General features: G+C 41.5%; 1 protein-coding gene and 1 non-coding gene across 4 annotated transcripts in view; both read right to left on the bottom strand.

Annotated features, from left to right (window-relative positions):
• Positions 1 to 19,346, bottom strand: part of EIF3A (eukaryotic translation initiation factor 3 subunit A) — a 29,285-nt gene extending 9,939 nt beyond the window's left edge. For 2 of the 3 annotated variants that reach the window (XM_032115633.1, XM_032115632.1), the window contains exons 1-16: positions 19,213 to 19,261; positions 15,361 to 15,551; positions 15,023 to 15,159; positions 13,032 to 13,195; positions 11,768 to 11,967; positions 11,065 to 11,273; positions 10,397 to 10,568; positions 9,337 to 9,441; positions 8,463 to 8,561; positions 7,683 to 7,799; positions 7,104 to 7,289; positions 4,632 to 4,979; positions 4,283 to 4,387; positions 2,434 to 2,547; positions 2,045 to 2,167; positions 890 to 1,043 (exon numbers count right to left, since the gene is read on the bottom strand). In XM_032115633.1, the coding sequence (XP_031971524.1) occupies positions 890 to 1,043; positions 2,045 to 2,167; positions 2,434 to 2,547; positions 4,283 to 4,387; positions 4,632 to 4,979; positions 7,104 to 7,289; positions 7,683 to 7,799; positions 8,463 to 8,561; positions 9,337 to 9,441; positions 10,397 to 10,568; positions 11,065 to 11,273; positions 11,768 to 11,967; positions 13,032 to 13,195; positions 15,023 to 15,159; positions 15,361 to 15,551; positions 19,213 to 19,261 (2,473 nt within the window). Of the gene's footprint in view, positions 1 to 889; positions 1,044 to 2,044; positions 2,168 to 2,433; positions 2,548 to 4,282; positions 4,388 to 4,631; positions 4,980 to 7,103; positions 7,290 to 7,682; positions 7,800 to 8,462; positions 8,562 to 9,336; positions 9,442 to 10,396; positions 10,569 to 11,064; positions 11,274 to 11,767; positions 11,968 to 13,031; positions 13,196 to 15,022; positions 15,160 to 15,360; positions 15,552 to 19,212 lie in introns of all 3 variants that reach the window. The other variant, XM_032115631.1, reaches the window with a different exon arrangement.
• LOC116447727 lies at positions 7,995 to 8,127 on the bottom strand. The gene has a single exon (XR_004241674.1). It is a non-coding gene; the product is annotated as a small nucleolar RNA SNORA19 (small nucleolar RNA).
• Positions 19,347 to 20,293: the final 947 nt, after the last annotated feature.

Genomic DNA, 20,293 nt, shown 5'->3' with positions numbered 1-20,293 from the left:
ACAAATTCCATTGCTTTGCTGTATCCACAGAAGGGTTACACAATACAATCTCTCCCCTTTGACTCTATAAAAAATAAACACAAAAAAATACAAGCATTTCATATGATGTGTTTAGCTAACCACAGATCCTGTTTTCTGGAAGTCTCCTAAATCAAAAGCAGTAAGAAAAGGAACCCTGATACATCCATTAATGAGACATCTTGAACAGTTAGCAAGAAAGAAAAAGGTCCAATACCTGTATGTTAATTCAATGTACACACCATAACTACCTCAAACATGGTAGAGGGTCCCTTCCTTAGGAAAGGCCAAACAAAAAAATCAGCTAACAGTGTCAGAAATTTCGATGTTCATGACTGCTTCAGTTTTTGTTTGTTTTTTAAATACTGCATTATTACGAACTCTCATACATAAAATCTTCATCCTCCAATTGACAAATAGGGCAGAAATTCCTCCTACAGGATGCCAACCACCTCTTCTCTTCTAAAGCCCTGAAACGGGCTATATGGGCTACCACACAAAGTAATTCACAAAGAAAGGTGTGTGAGTCGTTTACAATTCCGGAGTTCTTGATCTGACACCACCGTTCCCTTTCTTTTCTCTTTAAGATGCGCACAAACAAGTGGCCAGAACTCAAAACTAAAGGCTAAAATCTAAGACTCAATTTTTCATTAGCCTCCCTTACTTCATCTCCTTCTTCACCCATGTCTAGGCGCTACAAAGCTTTACCTTCCCGTCTATGCTGCACAGGTAAGCAAGGAAGGTGCGACAACTGGAAGTTGAAAAGACGTCCTCCAAACTCATGAAGCAGGGAAACCAGACATTAGCTGTGTTACACAAATGGAATGGCTCGAGGATGCAAAGGATAAAAGAGTCACATTCTCAATCTCACCTTTGAGCAGCTGCTCCTCCCGTAGCCTTTGCTCCTCTTCCTCCTTCTCCCTGTAGTAAGTGATGCGTCTCTCCTCTTTGCGCTGCTTCTTGCGCTCCTCCAGACGGTTCCGCCTCTCCTCTGCCAACCGCTCCTGGAACTGCTTGAGTTTATCCTGAAATACCAACAAGACAGCTCAGAACACCACAGCTGTAATGTCTATGAGCTGAGCAGTTACACAAATTGTTAAATAAAGCTATACAGAAACTCGAAACAAGTGCAACATATTAATTTTGCTCCACTGAAAAACGACCTGTTCACCATTTCCATCTCTTCTGCAATTAATTTTGTGTTAGACAATACCCTCCAATTCAGCAGAAAGACAATTAAATCATCATGCACAATATTAGCCTTTTATCGGCTTTTTTGGAAAAGGGATTGCTTAACTAATAATTTATCTGTACTTAAAATACATTACCCAAAATTATCCCTATTATTGCAAAGAATCATATGCAGTTACTAATTTATATTAACATAACACCTCTTCTGCCTTTTTTTTTTGGTAAAGCCAGTTTTTACTGCAACATAGCCAAACAGTCAAAGCTATAAACAGTCTCAGGAAATGAAAAATTTTAAAATGTACAGCAAGAAACAAAGGCACAGTTCTTTCCCTGACCTTGTGGTCTGATTCATTTTTAAATTTTGGAAACACAAAACACAGCTCGAACAAACAAATACTTGAACTGTCAAAATAATTCCCAGACTCAAACATAATGATAATAAAAAAGAAACAAGTATTTCCACCTATTTTTCAGCTTCAGTATGATTGTCAGTATTTACTCCATCACCACAGTAAGTTCAAGTACTTCTGCAGACACAGCTGCCTGCCTATGACACCCAGTGATCCCTTACCAAGAGTACTGAAATCAACAATTTACCCCTCCTTTATTTTTCATATAAGCTAGTCCAGAAATTGTCAAAAATTTAAAGTGATAATACCCTAGGAATGGGTGCAAGAAATTTAATTTAAAAGTCAAAGCAGAAAATAAGCAATTCCACACTTCTGAACCATTTTAAATACTAGTTTGTTTCCAGTTTAATGAAGAATCCCTGGGTCTCAGTTTTAGTTCCTCACTTTAGGGCTGTACTTTGTTAACAATGCCTTGTCTCATGTACCTCATAAACTGTTCGCCGTGATGCTTTGAGCCTGGCTTCAAATAAATCTCTATCCTCCAACATCCTGGAGAGTCTGCTCTTGTGCTCAAGGGCTTTCTCACGCTCCAGCTGCAGGGTGGTGATCTGAAAATAGAAAATATAAAATTATAACTTCACTATACCTTTGGATTCAATCTACCCCAGCCACTAGAAAGAGGAATTCTCTCTTCCTCTTTCAGAGCAAAGACAGAGGAAATTGCTGTCCACTAGAACAATGAAATCACAAAGCTAACATTTCAATCTTCCTTTCTTTTTTGAAAAGAGATGGGGAAAAAAAACCAAACAGTGCAAAACACACTATTTTTCATGCATTGCTAATGCACTTTATCAACTGAACAAAAAATTCTTACCCTTTCTTCTTCCTGTTGCTCCCATAGCTCCATATCATGCACTCTTTGCTCCTCATAGGCAGTCTTTATCAGAGGAATTTCTTCCAAGCGTTTTGCTCTTTCAAAATAGTCAATCTGAATAAAGATAACACATCTTTTAGAATGACATAATGCACATAAACCCCTGCTTTCTGGAGAATCCTGCAATATATATAACAACCACACTGGACCATCAAAGGTCAACCCAACCAAGAACCTGCCTCTACCACTGGCAACTAAGTGCACTCCCAGGCACAGATGCAGGAATAGAGACAGGCACATCACAATACTCTCTTCAGCATCACCCATTTTCAGCTCCCAGCATTTTCTGTGTTGGAAGTATTTTTATATTTTAAACATCAGTGGATTTTCTCTCTTGTCCTTCTGAACTCAAAGCTTTTCATATACAACAATGTACTTTGGAAAGAACTCCTGCATGTCTGTGGCTCACAGCATGAAGATCCAACTTCTACCTACGAACAGTTCTGAACACAGCTCCTGCTGGCTTCATTTGATGCTTCTCACTCCACTACCCGTTGCAGGCAGTGCAAGAACAACTGCTCCCACCATCAGCTCTTACAACAGGTACACTCTTACAGACTGGTACCACATCCTCTCTCTAGAAATCTGTCAGACAGAGGGGTACAATTTTACAAAGACATTTCTCCCACAGAAGCCAATCCGCATCATTGACAATTCTTGTTGGCCTCCTGTCAAACTTCCAGCTCAGCTGCATCCTTTTAGACATAAAAAACCAGAGCTGCAGACAGTGCTCAAAATGCAGAAGAACCAAGTTCTCACTGCTGGCAAAGAATGTTAAGTTTGGAGCCCATCATTTAATATGCAAAGCCAAAGACTGGGAGATTCTTTTCCCTGCCTTCCCTATATAAAGTTTTTAAATCTATCTAACCAGAACATAATTCAAAGGCCTTCTTTTGTCACGCTACTAAGTTGGGGTTTTTTGTGAAGAACTTTGTAAAAAGCTTTTTTGGAATTCCAACTTAGTTACATCCATCAGATCAGCCTTACAAATATGGTTGCTTTGACAGCTTCAGAGAACTCCAAGAGGAAGCCCTTGCTAACATTCCTTTTATAGAAGCTGCACTGACTTTTCCAGGTAGATCATATTCACTCAGGTGACTACTAATTCTATTGTTTAATGTATTTTCTGCTCCTCTGTCCACTATAAGCAACAGCTTTACGGGCCCGCAGTGTCAAAGATTCTCACAGGAATCCTTTTAACTAACTTGCGACTTTCTACTTGCCATTTTTCTTCAAATGAGTTTTAAGTGACCCAAGTCACCAACTGTACCATAAAACCCCTGTTTCATTCCTGAATACGGCAGGAAGTCCTGGGTGAGTTTCACCTTGCCCAGGTCATGTGTTTCTATTTATGTCACATTTCTCACACTTTTATAGCTACCCACGTTTCAGACAGATCCTTTTCTGCCATCTAGGAGGGCTCTAGCAGTGGAGTTTCCTCTGTTTCAGTGAGGACTAACACAATTAATTTAGCATCTCTGTAATGGTCTCACATCTAAACATTTAACCTATTCTGAAAATTTTTTAATTACAAGTCTTCCCAACTATGACTCAGTTCACATCCAGCTTAAGGGTCCTTTTTCAAATCAACTCCATTATTTAGAACGATTTTTGCACCGAAACCGGAGACCCAACTGGTATATAACGCATTTACCTTTCCTTAGTATCAAACAATAACACTTCCAACATTATATACATATATGTGTGTGTATGCACATATACATATCAACACAGGAGATCACATTCACTAAAAAACTGTATTGACATTTGTACCCTTCCTGCTTTGTACCTTTTTCTCCTGATTCTTCAGTCGTTCCTGCAGTTCCTTCTTTTCTTTTTCCAGCTGTTCCACTTGTTTAGCCATAATAAAGTCAGGATCCAATTCCTCAAGATCCTACAACCAAGTAAAGTTATCAATACAAAAGGGAGAAGATGGTCCCACAAAAGGTAGTCTTTACTCCCCCAGGCCAAAAAGGTCCCATCCAAACCCAGAACTGAAGTTTACTTACACAGTCTCATTTCTAAGAGACTGTTTGTAAGACCAATTGCAGGACAAACCCACGAAATTCAGGTAGCCCAGCAATGTAACACTGAAAGCATAACAAAATAACTTCCCACTGCAACAATAAATCACCTACCTCAATATCAATATCTTTAAATGCTTTGGCTCCCAGTTCAGTCTTCTTAATCTGCTCCAAGCGCTCCCGAACAGTTTTCTTTTTGATCTGCTCATGCTCCTGCAGGATCCGCTCCTTCTCCCTCTCCTTTGCCTCCTGGCGCAGCCGCTCTTCCTCAGCTTTCCGGACTTTTTGCAGTTCTGCTTCCCGTTGTTCCAGCTCTTCCTTTTCACGCTGGATGTTCAGACTTTCCAGGCGCTCCTTTCTCTCCTCTATGGTTTGACGGCGCGCAAGGATACGCTGATGCTCCTTCCTGGAATTTTTCAGGAAGGCAGTGACTGCCAGCTGATGTTGTTCTTCCTTCTCTTGCTGGATTTAAATTAAGAATAAGACGATGTAAACAGCCCCTCTTTAAAAAGGAAGAAAGCAAAGCAAATGCTTTTCAAGGAAAACGCAAAGTTAATTCTATTCTGCAAACTTGCCAACTGAGCGGAATTACAACTGTGATGGCAAATCTAATCACTCATCCAAGTGGCACCCGAGGTAGCACCAACTGCCTAGAATCACGTGCACATGGAGAAAGTTGACTGTAAAAGACAGCATTCTGCAACATGGCTTAGGTACGACAGTCTGACATTTTTCTGTCCAAAAATACTGCACACCCAGATGTTATTGATATTGAAATCTTTAACTGCAATGGGTGTGTGGGTTGTTTTTCTCTGTATTTGTTTGCAAGCGCATCACCACATGTACTGTATTTCACCAAAGCTGTTTTGTTCTTTTAAAGCTTTGTTATTTTCCAAATACACTAATAAAAGGGAAAAGTACCCTAATTGACACAAAGCACTATCTGTGAGATGATAAAACAAGTAAGTCAACAATTTAAACATTGTCTTTAAAACCATTTTCATTACCTTATAAAAAACACCAGGCTTCTACACATCAGAACACAGACTGTTCTTTAAGCAGCCTTCCCACCCCCCAGAGCACCCCCACAGTTCTTTATGGACATTCATGCTGTACACTTGAGGAGGTGTCACTGTGCCAGCTCAGGGAGCTGCCCATTCCCATGAGTCCAGCCGAACACTGCAGCCCAATCAGCTCCCCACACTCCCCCAGCCATGCTGCTCCTGAAATGTGAGCACCCTCAGGGAGATATTTTTAGTAACCTCTCACTTCTAGGGCATTCAATAAAAACACTGAAACACCCACACTTTGCTGCAGATATGCACACATTTAAAGATAAACAGAGGTACCAGAAACACAAAAGTAAAAAGCTTTAGACAAATTTAATGATTTTGTGAATTATAACGAATGTGACAAATTAAAAGCTTTTAAACACCTGACAAAAGCGGAAAGTTTTCACCTGAATAGTGAAGGAAAAAAGGGTATCAGCCTGTTCTGTAGCTTTTCTAACCACACAGATTAATATTAACCTTGATACTGTTCTACAATTTTACAAGTGCAATGACCACTACTGAGTTAAATGAGAAGGATTTATGTCTTGTTCAGCTACTAACTGTACTAACATGTCAAGTGCAAGACTAATTGCCATTTCTATCCATGAATGTACAGTTAAAGCATATTTTTTCTTTCAAAATGACAATCTAATACAATTCACTAATCAAATTTTTTTGAAGGGAAAATCTACATAGAAATATTTTTATCTTAAACACTATAAAACAACCAATACGTGTTCAACACAAGGAAGTGAGCATTAGGTGTCATGATAGAGTTCTATTTTTTGCTTTTATATCTAAAGAATATTACTTAGTATTTCAACATGTAAAAAGAATCTAACATGGACATCTTGCCATCAGCCTTTTTTCCATATGGAAAAAATATGTGATATGTTTGCTACAAAATCTTTCATAAACATAAAAGAAATGAAAATTTACCACTGCTCTAGTAAGAAGTGAAGGTTTAACTTGCCACAACCAAAGCATGCTGGAAATCTGAGACTGATTTATACCTTGCTGCTACAGAACTCTGGAAAACCTCAAATGTGAGTCTGACCTTGAAGCCAAAAGCCCCAGGGAGGAGGAAAGGAAGTGACAAAGACAGGTCAGTTTTTGAGCTGTGGGATGTTTTGTTCTATAAAGCTACATTCCAGGTTTTTCACAACAGCAGTTTCTCCAGGAAGAATAAATGAAGCAGGCTCTTGGATTTTTAAAGACACACGCAAAATTTTAAACAAATCCTAGTTCTGTAGGCTCATGTATAGAGTTATTATTTGCTATATCCTAAGCCTGATATTTTCAAGACCAGAAACTTTAAATTCAGGCCTCTTGTGTATATTTTGCCATGATTTAAGTTATGACCAAACACTAACTAGTTGAGTGCTTTTAAGAATGACTTCTTTACAAGCACAAAAACCTGACTACCACTAAGCTGAAAAAAAAAAAGAAAGTAAAATGTACATCTAATCTGAGAAAACACATTCATTAAAATATAAGCCTTGTCAACATTTTCATAAAACTTTAAATGACTTACCATTAAGTGAGGAGGCTTAATGACTGCAAGAGCCTTAGCCAGAGCTGAGGACATGGCAGTCAGCTGGTTTCTGATCTGCTCAGAAGGCATGCTCTGCAGCTGAGGGCCCAGTGGAGCATCCTCTCTAGTACAGTAATTCAAATCTGAACCAAAACTCAGTGTCCGAGTCGTGTGATCAAGGCGAACCTTTGCAAAAATAGAAAAAAAGGAAGAAAAAGGACTGTACTGTTTATTGAACAATTTCTCTGTTGCTCTGCCTATGACCACCATGAGTCAACAGAAGCTCCAAGCAGAAATTACTTGAAAAAAATTTTGCCATGCCATTCTATGAGAAATGCCAAATTAGTAGGAGAAAAACAACACTTTGAATGAAGGTTTATTTCTATGGTTTAGGAAAAAACCAAACCCAAACAACAACAAAATCAAGGGAAGAGGCTGAACTTTCAAAGATTCAATGAAATGAGCACTGAAAGACAGATCACTCTTGCCTCTTCCTCCACATTGGCAACCAGTTCCTTTCCATCTGCAATACATGTGAACCCAGACATCATTTCACACAAGTCTTTCTACAGCACTCACTTGTAAGTCACAATGCCTGGCTGCATCCACAATACAGCGCTCCAGCTGGAAAGCATCCACAAAAGGAACCAAGGTACACAGACGAGCAAACTCAATGCTTTGATAAATCTGGGCCACCTGAATGGGAACAGGAACATTAGGTACTTTTCCTCAATGAAAAGAAATCAGCAATAGAAGTTGTTGTACAAGCCTTAAAGTTAACTTGCTAAATTGTCAACAAATGAATACATACATATTAATGTAATTGTAAATACTCTTGCAGGATTTTATTTCTGTACTGTATTTAGATTAAACCCCGTTCCTGAATAGCTGCTTTGTATGAAGGAGACTGGCAGCAGTAACTACATCCAGCTATGCTGCTAATTAGCCTTCAACTATTTCTTTAGCACAGCAGAAATAACACTGCTCATCACTGGTAACGAAAGCAGGTCAATGAAATGTGCATTTTATAATAAAATTACATTAAAACCAAAACCCAAAGCAAAATACCCAAGACCTTACTCCAAAGAGAAGTTTTAAGAAACTTGGTAAGTAATGAAGAAAATCTAGAGAAGAGACTAACTACCGTACCCCACTATCAAGTATAGATACTACAGCTGTACTTAAATGATGCACAAAACTGAAGATATGGGTTATATACTAGAAAAACGTATTTCAAAAACAGTCTTCTATTTGATGGAAAGAAAAACTCTTTCAGCATTTAAGTTTCCAACTTAATCTTCCTCCAAAGCATATTCTAACTTATGTATACTTAGGAACATACATTTTCTTTACTCATACCTGCTGCAGAAGGCGAAGGATGGTGTTGTTTTGCAGGTGAGGAATGTACAGCTGCAATTCAGGTTCCTTTTCAGCTTGGTCCTTCACCCAGTTCAGAACCTATCAAAAGTCTGAAAAGTTACTCTATCTGCATTGACCTGTACAAACTTCACCATTAAAGTAACATTTCTGTTTATAGCTCTTGAAACAAGAGCACTTCTGTCCAGATACTGCCCTATTTTACTGAAGTGCATCCTTTGATCAGAACACTTAGTGACAAAGCAGAGCTGACAGTTTTTGTATGAAGGCGACTGACAGTACTGGCAACATTTACCACACTGCTAATTTACCTTCAAGTTCTTTTTAGCACCTCAAATATCTTTGTTCCCACTATCAAAGAAAAAGAACATGATGTGCTTCATCAGCTGCAGAATTTACACTACCTAATCAACAGGTCTCACATTATTCTACCTCCAAACACTCTACCTTTTAATAGTAAAACCAGTCATTGGTTTATCTTTCCACTTAGCACACAACCCACTTGCCAGCATATGCCCACGTGTGCACAAAGCCTTCTCATTTTGCACCTTTACACAAATTAACTCAGTATCATCTCCACCAACAAAACCTTCTGATACATTCCCAAAACTCTGCACCTTTATGGAGCCCTCTGAATAGCACCCAAAAGACCCGAGTGAATTTTCATTCTATTTCAATAACCTGGCTTACTATATCAGATGTCATGTACATGTCATGGTAATGGAACTTCACCAAATCAAGGCTACTACTGAAAAATCTGGCAATAGAAAAAGCTAGTTGATATTTACCACAAATCAATATTCAAATAACAGACTATTAGTCAAGACCAATACACACAGAGCCAGAAAAAACCTACCTTGCTGACACGGGCACTCAACTTGAGCGGGTGAAAGTCTACTTCAAGCCAATTGTAAAGTTCTTTCACTTCTGGGACAACATATTGCACTACGTTGAACCTGACCTACAGTCAACAAAAAACCCAAAGATCTCAACATAAATACAATATTAACCAATAGTTATGCTTTAAGAATTTCATATTCAACAAGTTAAACAGGCAACAGATGTGCTTTTTAATACAGGAGACTACATATTTTTCATTACATTCTTAACTGCAGTGACAGTAACTACACTACACCACTTAAATGTACTTAAAAATGGAAAAGTAGACAACATAAACAACGTAAACAGACTAGAGTACCATCCTCAGCCATTTCTAAGACACAAGGCTTACTACACAAATGTAGGCCCACATCCAATCTAAAACCACACATCTCTCTGTTCATGATTAAATTTCTGAAGCCTTAAATTGTGGGTTGGAGGCAAACTGGAGAGGTGCTGCAAGAAGAATTAATTCAAATTGTTAAATGAGCTTTGAACCTAAGTTTCAGATATGAGTGCAAATGACTCCAAGAAATTCAAACATTCTCTGAAACTACCCATTACTTAATATCTAATTTGTTTATGAGCATCATGGGAGGTCTGAGGATAGATAAATCTAACATCCCTTCAAATTTAACACATGAAGTTTTCATGATCACTTAGATCGATATTTTCCAACATTTGACATCTGACCTGTGCTTATCCAAAACACATTTAAAACAGAAAAGTAAGCACTTGGTTCAGTTAATTACCCCCAAAAAACCCCAAAGTTCTAGATCACATGTTTCAGACACCTCAGGGTTTCGAATCAGTATTTGTTGCTTGGGTGACATAAAGACAATATTGAATTTGGCTCTTTAGTGCACACGAGCATCCACTGCCACTGCCATTTCCAAACAGTCCTTGTGAATCTGCAATTAAGTCCCAATTAACCATACAGCCGTTTTAGCTTGAAAATTGCTGTCCCACAGCTAAGCACAGTGCTCTAGAACAGGACTGAGCGTTAGGAAGCTGCTCACCTGAGCCCCAGTACCTACCATGTCATTGATGAGGCTGGCCCGGGTAGGGGGGGCCTGCAGCCCCAGCAGCGTGGCCAGGCGCCGCTGTTTCTCCACGATGATTCCATCCATATCCAGGAGACGAGCAATGTCAGTTCTCTCTGGAGTTATGGGAATGGACAGGGTGGCCAAAAGGACTCGAGTGGACATCCTGGTGACAGAGCAGAAGCACAAGAGATGAACTGCTAGAGAACACTTACTAATTCCTGTTCATAAATGTGCCAATTCAAAAGAGGAACAAGGAGCAGCCATGATGCAAAGCTGTGTAAAAACACCAGAAATAACAGAGGAGACACCAACTGCACCATGAGAGGAAACTGTGAAGTCTTGTGAAGAAAATACCACCACTCAGAAGAGAAAAAGGAAACAAAACCCCAGATATTTATTGACTTGCTCATCTTCTCAGTCAGTAAAGAGAAGGAAGCTTAAACTAAGGTGATGCTAATGTTCACAATACTTACACTGTAGCTTTGTAAAACATCCTCCTTGCTCTAGATTTCTTTTGAGGCAATTAGTACTGGCCAATTTAGGAAGAGCTGCTCATAGCCATACAAGTCATCTGCTTCTTTTGGGGTACAATTTAGTTTATTTTTGAACCTAGGGGGTTAAAAATAGATTCTAAGATCACAGCAAGTATCTTTCCCCACCTCTGCATCTCCTCTTGTGTGAGATTCTTTCGCATTTCTCTTGATAAGTGATAAAGGCGGTGAAGGGTGGATGCATGAAAAAGAGCATTTCCTGATTTCCAGAAGACAGTTGAAACTTTGTGATAGTAATTTGCCATCAGCTGTGGTTTGGGTGGTTTCTTAGACAGTGCAAACAGTCCATGAATATCTTCCACTGCTTTGAAAGCTTCCTAAAAAAAACCAAAACAACCAAATACACTACTGTTAGGAAGTTTTTTGCAACACCCTAAAAAAGGAAAAATATGAATTCATTAAAGGTTATAAGACTATAAAGTATTTAATACTTATGAAAGCTGTGATCCTCAGTTTTGTCAGCTACATGAAAATAAATACTTCTTTCCTAATAAATTATTTGGACATACTCCATTAACTATCTGCTTAGAATCTGGTATTTCTGAAAAACTTGTTTCATCTGGATTTTCAAGCTACAAACCAAGAAGAGAAAAAAGAAAAAACAAACAAAAAAATAACAAAAGTTCTACCAGCAAAGCTTGGTTTGAAATGCTGTGCAGAAACACCAGAGTAAGCATTCAATATTCTAGATATTAAAACTTTACTCTTTAGCTCTTATCCTTTCCTCATCTTGGTGCGTGTACCATGAAACATGAACTGCATGGAGCAGAAAGGCTGCAGACCAAGTGTGATGGGGAGCCCTGCTGCATACCTGCCACAGCTCCATGCTGATAGCACTGTCCAGCTGCACCAGCCTGGTCTCCAGGTGCATGGACTGGCTGTCAGGATTGTTGAGGTTGATGGCTGTGCTTTGGTTGTGGTGCCGCTGGATCTGCCCCAGGTGCATCCGCAGGTTATCGCAGAGCTTGCGGAACTCCGCTTTCCGCGTGTACTGCAGGCAGAACTTGAAAGCTGCAAAAATGAATAATGTAAATTCAAAGTGCTCACTAATGGTGACTTCATGGTAGTTCTAAATGGGATTCAAATATGTAAATCAGTACACTTAAAGAAGCTTCATTTGCAGTCAAAACACATCTCAAACATGATACAATCTGTCACACATAATAAGTGACAATGCAGAGCATTTTCATCTTGACCCCAAAAGATGAAGATGTTTCTACATAATTAAGCTTAAAGAGCAAAGGGAATACTTTAAGTCTCTTTAAAAATGTTCTAATTTATGCAGTGATTCCAGCTTTTAATTTGAACTAAGAGCAAACAAAATCCTATGAATGGCATGAATTCAGGTTTTGGCTTTGTAAAATGTGGGAAAAAAATTCTCACTTCATTTAAATATGGCAAAGTCAAATGAAGCCTTCAAATCACTGGAAATGACACAGACAAGAACCCCATCACTAATCCCACAGTTCCTCTCAAAAACCAATCCTTGTTCTGGCTTCTGGAGATATGCACAACACAGCACAAGTGCAGGAAAGAGGTCGAGAAGAGGGGACGGACTGTAGAGGGGGGATCAAGACCACCCAAAACCTTTGAAGCCCTCCAACCCACTTCCAGAAAGGTCAAGAACAGACTGAGCATGAGAACTGATTTGCATAACAAGTGAGAAACTTATCTATAAAAAGGTCCCCCCACGAAGCCCAGATGCATGTGCACCCCAGGACTCTGGACACCCCATCAGCTGGATCAACACTGGAGTGAGGACTGGTGATTTCTCTCCTTTTCCCTCCCATTCTTTCTCTCTAACCCTCTCTTTAATTCAACCCTCTCCTCTTCCATCCTATTCCTTTATCCAAAACCCACTGCCATGTGCTTAGGCTGGGAGGTCAGGGACTAACATACCAATTTCCATGCCAAATGCGTCATTTACTACTAAAACTTTGTAAACTTTTGAGGACCCTCTGATTCTTGTTGTTCCTTTCGACCACAAGCATCTACAGATCTTGGACATTCCCTTCCCCTTAACGGGGGACACACACCACATCTTTATAGTTCAAGTTTCCATCTTTTGGACCTACCTTGCTGTGCAATGTCATGGTATAGGCGTTCTACTCGAGAATTATTTCGGAGAAGATCCAAACACTGTCTATAGGATTCCCATAGAAATTTAACCCAGGGTGTCAAAAGCAGGCGGTCAGTACGATCCTGAGTGTCTTCTCCACTTACAGCACTCAAAAGAACACTTTAGTCAGGGCAGAGGGGTAAGGAAAAAGAAAAAAGAGAAGTGGTTTATTCCCTACAATTCTCATCCATTTTTCTTACCAGGTTCTAAGATGAGACTGGACAAATCTGAACAGCTACTTGCTGCTGAGTAGTCTATTGCTTATGTTCAAAGCAGTCCCTCAGCTCCCTTTTCCCTTAAAGGATGTAGATAATTATTTCAAACTTTTAAGTTTCAAACTTTGGCCACTGCACATACGACTGACATGTTCAAGCTCCAGAGGTAAGACATCAGAAACTTGTATCCTTCACAAGTAAGCCAAAGGAAACTAACTCCAGGATTTTCACCTTCCCTTTCCTAGCAGGGAGCTGTGTCCTGTACCTCTGCTAGTCAAGTATCACTGCCAATGCAGACACTTTAGTACTTGCTGACACTTCCCTTTTAGTCACCAGCACTGCTGCCAGAGTTCACTTTGTGCCGACATATGACACAAGCGCTGTGTTACGATCTGCACACATCAGAAACCAGACTACTCACATTAACATTTCAAATCCTTTACAAATTCTGACATGAAAAAGATGCTTAAACATGTCAGAGGTAAGATAAGATAATCTTTCATTTAGAACTTCATTCCCTCATCACAGAAATGTAAGACTGGGGGAAGCATTCCCAAGATACTGAGACCAATTCAGTGCTATGTCCCACAAGATCCCTTTCTGCTGAACAATCCACTCAATGTGTTAAACTCACAGAGAACCATCTTCCCTAAGCCTTAACTTTTAAAACTATTTCTGAACTGTTTCTAATCTAAAGTCTCAACTCTTGTAACTCTTTTCTTCTACACCATTTCCAGTTTTGATTTGCTTCCTTGGGTACTACATACACTATTAAACACAACATGTCACCAGTGCCTTCTCCAACACATCACGAAGTGAATCCAGCAAAAAAGTATGAGGAGTCTAGAAAACAGGACCTAAAAAACATTAGATAAACTCTGCTTGTTTAGATGAGAAGTGTGACTGAAAAGATCCATTCTCTAGTCCTCTGTTATAGAAAGGAGAAAAAGGAAAAGAGAGGTCAGTCATCTTCACTGTTTAACTATTAGTGGATTCCTCTGTAACAATTTCTGGCACTGGAAATAGCATGAATAGCAGTGTCCCCCTATTGAAGACACATCTGTCACCTTTTCTTTTTTGCAAGTATTATTGTAAGTATATACTTGTAAGTATTATTTGACTACTACAGCTCTATTCCTACACAACACAAATATCCTCTACTTCAGTAATTTCTTCCATTTTCTATCATTTCTATCATCATTCTATGTTCTCATTACCCATCCTATTAATTCTCTCTTGAACGTACTTTTCATGCCCTTTCTTCTATTATCTCATCAGTTAACCAAGCAAGTATAAAGTAACATTTCCTTTTCTTTGTATATGCACAGTGTGGTCAGAAGAAATGGAGGTTATCCCATACAGGAATTACATTGGCCTAATATAATTAACAGCATTTCTATATGAACCATTAACGAGGAGCTTACCACAATAAACTCTCCAATACCACTACAGATGCAAATCCAAGCACACACTGGAAAGCAGTGACCCAACTCCCAGAACCACCCCCACTGCACATACGTTTTGTATTCTTTACTGCTTGCTTTCTTTACTTTTCTTTACTCAGACTTGAGATTTTGTTCAAAGTAAAATTCCTGCTTTTTTCCCTTCCTTTAAAACCTCTAGAACACCACTAGTATTACATTTCAAGTCTACCACATTTATATCTCAACACTGTGAATAAAATTAAGGATACTTTCTGTAAATTGCTACATTTTAAAGACAGGCTGCACACCTTTCTGGAGTCTGAATGTTATCCAAGTCTTCTATGTCCAGTACCATCTGCTGGGATTCTTCCTTAGCTGCTTCTGTTTTTTCTTCAGCTAATTTTAAATAGGCTCGAACAACATCCTCCAAAGATTTGATGTTAACCTACAGCAAAGGCAAAAAAAGGTGATGATGTTTCCACCCACAATAGGCAATAAACATTTAAAATGTAAATGCTATAAACCCAAGAACATCTAGAAGGCAAATTAATCCTAATTCACGTCAAATCAGTTACTTTTAGATTATATCAGCTGACAGATACCATGCTTGCTATAAATAAATACAATAAAAAATCCAAAGCCATACCTGCTGGCAAATATTCTTGTACTGGTACAATCCTTCTTTTGCCAGGTGACTCTTGCGGAGATCCACGCAGAGTTCCAGGTACTTCAGCATAATTGGCTCGTGGATTTTCTGCCATGTTCGGTGTTTCTTACTTTTCATAACATCATAGAGAACATCAAGGGCAGGCTGCTTTTTCCCAACCTCAAGAAATTCTGAAAGTAAAATCCCAGTTAGCAAAAGACTTGCACATCAGAAGATGCATGTGTTATGCTTAATACAGGAAACATCCAGAATTTAATCAACTCTACCCGAAGTGCATTGATGGTTTGATTTAGCTGGCCATATCAAAAACGTTGGCAACTCAGTGCCAGTCGTTCAGTGACGTAACTGGTAAACAAATGCTGACCAGCAAATTTACATGGGAATTTCAGGATAGCAGAGATGTCCCTCCATCCATCCAGGCTTGACTGAGCACTTCATACATGTGAATAAAATGGACACATCCAGTTTTAAAGCTGGTTCCATCAAGGACAAGGAATACCTACCAGGAGGCTGGTGGGTACAGCACCTACCAAGGACATTTAATAAGGTGCAAAAAATACAATGAATGTGACTGAAAGAGAAAGTCCTGCTCTCAGGTGAGACAGGGAGGAAGGAAAAAAACTTCACTCAGCAAAGTTGTTCCTTTGTTGGTTTTTTTAACTTCTGAGTAGTTTAGCACTTCAGTTTACAGAAGTTATATCAAAAGCTGCTGCAGTTCAGCTGAAGGGTTGGGCACTTTTTAAATCAGCCTTGCTGCTGAAACCAGTGCCCCATTAATTCATCCCTAAGCAGCTGCTGTTATTAACAGGAGCTCTCAGGATCACAGAAACTCCCACCTCTGATACCCCGCACATTCTGCTTCACACAAAACACAGCAAACCACCCATGAGCAACCACTGAAGCAGCGACCCACATACACACAGACCCTGCTCTGAATGTACTCTGCACTGCAGAACAGCAGGAGAAATGAACATACAGAATGGGAAGCAAACAGGTTTAATAGATAAGATAGGTCAAGTACAGCTAGTGGGAAACATGCCTATTCTTAAAGGCTGAGGGGTAGTTAGTACTTCCCATCAAGTACTTTGGAAAGCACTCCATTCCTAAAGAAATAACGGCAAAAACTACTAGAGTACGGGCCTGCTCAAGGGGATCAGACATCAGACAGAGCTTCCAAGTTTTGGAATCTTGAAGTTAAACATGGCAAAAGATGTAGACTGAAAGCAGCAGAGTGGTTTTAATTTAAGGACCACAACAGCTCATAATCAGGACTCAGTTTATGTAAATAATGAGCTGGCAGAAGATGAGTTAGCTCCTTTCTAGAGAAAGCACCCTGATACAACTGAAGATAATCAAGGTTACAGTGTGACAGTATCCAGCAGCACTTTCTTATTCACCAAGGGAATTTTAAGAAAGCCACCCTCCATCCCATAATTTACACACCTGTTCTATCTCAGAGCTGCTTTTGAGACAATTACTGCTTAGCTTTACATTTTATTTATGAAAATTAACTTGAAAGGCAAGTTTAATCCTGCAACAATGCCAGGGCATTCCAACCACAGCCCTCAGTGGTCGATAACCAACTGGACAAAGCACAAAATTAATTCATATTGTTTTGAAACTTTTAATTAACTCTGGCCAAGCAGGTTCTTACAAGTAATTCAAATAATTAAGGCTCATTTAAGAGACACTTCAGTAAAAGCACAAAATGAACCTGAATAATGAAATACAGCACACAACACCATGCTTTGCAGCAGGAACTCTTTAAGTTATGGAAACTCAGACCTGTAACATACAAACTGTAAAGCTGAGCCCATAAATAGCTGTAAGAGTTACCTTCTATTGGTCTTTTTTCTTTCATACTACTTAAAATGCTAACAGGTATCCAGAGTAGCAACTGAAGCTGAGTGGCCAAGAACAGATGATACACATCAACAACTCACCTACTGCTAGCCCAAAATCCTAAATTAAGCTCAGTTTTCAATCTGAGAAAACATGTCATTACAAGAGGTGACAAAGATGCCATGTGCTTTATAGTATCTCTAATACTGAGCAAGCTCAGTATCTGCAACAATAAAACACTCCTTAAAGTTGCATTACATCCCCAGTACAAAGCAATGCCAAATATTAACAACAGCTGAGGGTTGGCCTTGACCTACATTTATCAGTTACAAAGAAAAAACAGCTTTTCTTATATATCTGTATGTACTTAAAATCCTTCAAGCTCTTCCTATTTCCAAACATCACCTCTGTACGTTGAAGTCACTGAGAATATGAAGCATAGAGTGCTTCTAATGCTCACTTGAGCCTTAAATATAAAACACACACACTGAAACTCTGGAAACTGCACTGAGTGGTCCCATTTGAAATGTCAGTTTAACATTAAACTGCTTCCTGCAACACACAATCTGCCTTAGGTACAACTTTCCACCCTTTATTATGCTTGGCTGTGGTAAGACTGAGCCCCTGCAGTTTGTAAGACTTGACACTGCTTGTCCTGTTTTCCATTCAGACCACTGAAATTCAGGATTTCCAGCATCTGTCTGGAGAACACCTCCTTCAGTTCAACTCGACTCCTTCACTTCACATAATTTAGTAGACTTGCAGCAGTATAAGAAACGTGAATTTAAATACCAGGAAAGCATCAATAATAATGATGAGCAGTTTAAGGCCAATATTCCAGAAATGCAACTTGCACACCAGGTACCACTTACTCTACCCAAGAATTCTTAAGTATAATTAAAGTTTATATATTATGGTATGTGCATCTTCTCCAGTGAAAGGACTGATGCAACACATCTTTACCCCTGAATGCTGACTGGAGCTGATTTCATCTTTCATCTTTTTATCTTTGTGGGAAAGACTTTTACAATGAATTTTTGATTAAAAGTCTTAAGGACGTGCAGTACCTTCACATTTTCTTATTAATATACTAAGTACTTGAATAATGCACAGTCCCCAGACAACACAGCCTCTTCTGCTGTCATTTTAAGACCCATACATCATATGTAAGTTGCGGATGTCTGTAAGTGTCATCTTGAGATCAACCCTGTGACAATGAAGGGTCTAAATGGTCTTGCTAAGGGCTTAAAATAGGATACTATAAAAAACAGAAGCGTCAAAGCCATATGTTTGGCCCGAAACGAGCCAGCTGATAAATATAACCAGGCCAGCTTTTATGTGGCAGTCAGCAAGCGACGGCTACAGCGCTGGATTGTCTCCCTTGGTTGGTCTACCAGAAGCAAACCAGTGTTATCAGCCTGTGCAGCAGCGAAGTTTTACCATTTGCGTTCTTACCAGAGTCACGGGAAGGACGGCATACAACATACAAAGCCCACAGGGGACACAAGGGCGCGGGATCAGCCCGGGTTTGAGATCACCCCGACAGGGCAGCGCGGCCCGACCCGCTCACGCCCAGCCCCGGTCGCCCCTGCCCGCCAGCGGGCTCAGACGCGCGGGATGAGGCCGTGCCAGAGCCGGCCACGGCAGCTCCCCCTTCGCCCGGAGGCGGCCGTGGGGCCCAGGGGAGCGGGAGGCGGGGCCGGGCCCGCTCCTCACGCCCGCCGGGCCTCCCTCGCCTCCGCCATGCGGCGCGGCCACGCCGGCCCGGCCCGGCCCTTTCCCCGCGCCGGCGCCGCGCCGCCCGCTCCCTCCCGGGCGGGCGCTCCCGGGCGGACTCCGTTCACCGCCGCGGAATTCCGGGTGGGCTCTCCCGGGCCGGGCCGGGCCGGCCCGGCCGAGGGGTCCCGGGGCGGACGCGGCCGGGAGCCGAGGAGCGGCGCGGGAGGCGACCCAGCGCTGTGTGTGTGTGTGGGCGCGGCCCGCACTGACCGTTCGCCCGCTTCAGGGCGTTCTCGGGCCGCTGGAAGTACACCGGCATGATGGCGGCGGCGGCGGCGGCGGCTCCTCACGGGGCGGCGGCGGCTCCGAGCTCCAGCCAGGCGGCGCGCGCGGCCGGAAAGGGAGGGAGCGGGAAGGGAAGGGGAGGGAAAGGGGCCCGCGCGCGCCGTGACGGCGGCGGCGGAAGCGGAAGCTCCGCCCGGGGCGCGCGCGAGCCGCCAGGCGGGACCGGGAGGGGATCGGGATCGGGACCGGGAGGGGACCGTGGGGGAATCGTGGAAGAAGCGGGAGCGGGAGTGGGAGTGGGACCGGGACCCTGAAGGGATCCTGAGCTAAGGTCGTGGGGAGATCGGGGCCGTGAGGGGGATCGGGATCGGGAGGCGATCGCGGGGCGAGCTCCACAAAGCCCTTTGTCTGAGTGAGCCTTAGACCATACCGGGGTACAGGGGGGTTTGCCGGGGGGCGGTCGGGTGGCGCCGGGCCCCGAGTGAATCATTCGCCTGTCTCGCCCACTCTTGTTATTAGCACTGTTCTTACTGTTCGTTTTCTTACTCCATTGCTGCTTCTAGTAAATTGTTCTTAGCCCAACGCGTGATCTTTACCTTTTTGTATCTCCAACTCTCCATCCTATCTCAGGAGGAGGTGGGGAGGACGTGAGCGAGCGGTGTGTGGTCTGGGGTGTTTCACTGGGGACACTAAACTGGGGAATTCCATTCCTAAACCATGACAGACCTGTATTTTAGTATGGTCTGCATGAAGCAGAGTCATCACTAAGGTATTTATAGTGCCGAACAAGTCCTTTTCTTGTGTTCATAGAATTAATTTAAAAGTCAGCTACCTGAGGTCTGGGTGGCAGCTGTCCCCAAGTGGCTGGGGCCAGTGCCTGTCCCAAGTCCTTGCAGCCTTCTCAGGGGGACAGCTGTGCTCTGATGGGCACTGCAGGTGTGCTGCCCGGTATTCATTGCTGGGTTAGAGCAGGATTTGCTATTGGGCAGCCCACTCCGTGTTTTTGGATCTCTCTGAAGTTCCTGAAAGCCCTCCAGGCTGGGATCAAGACGATTTTGTGTCAGGA

This window comes from Corvus moneduloides, chromosome 8 (genome assembly GCF_009650955.1).
Source record: "Corvus moneduloides isolate bCorMon1 chromosome 8, bCorMon1.pri, whole genome shotgun sequence".
NCBI lineage: Eukaryota > Metazoa > Chordata > Aves > Passeriformes > Corvidae > Corvus > Corvus moneduloides.
Note: the sequence above shows the minus strand (reverse complement) of the source record. Positions and strands in the feature narration are given on the sequence as shown.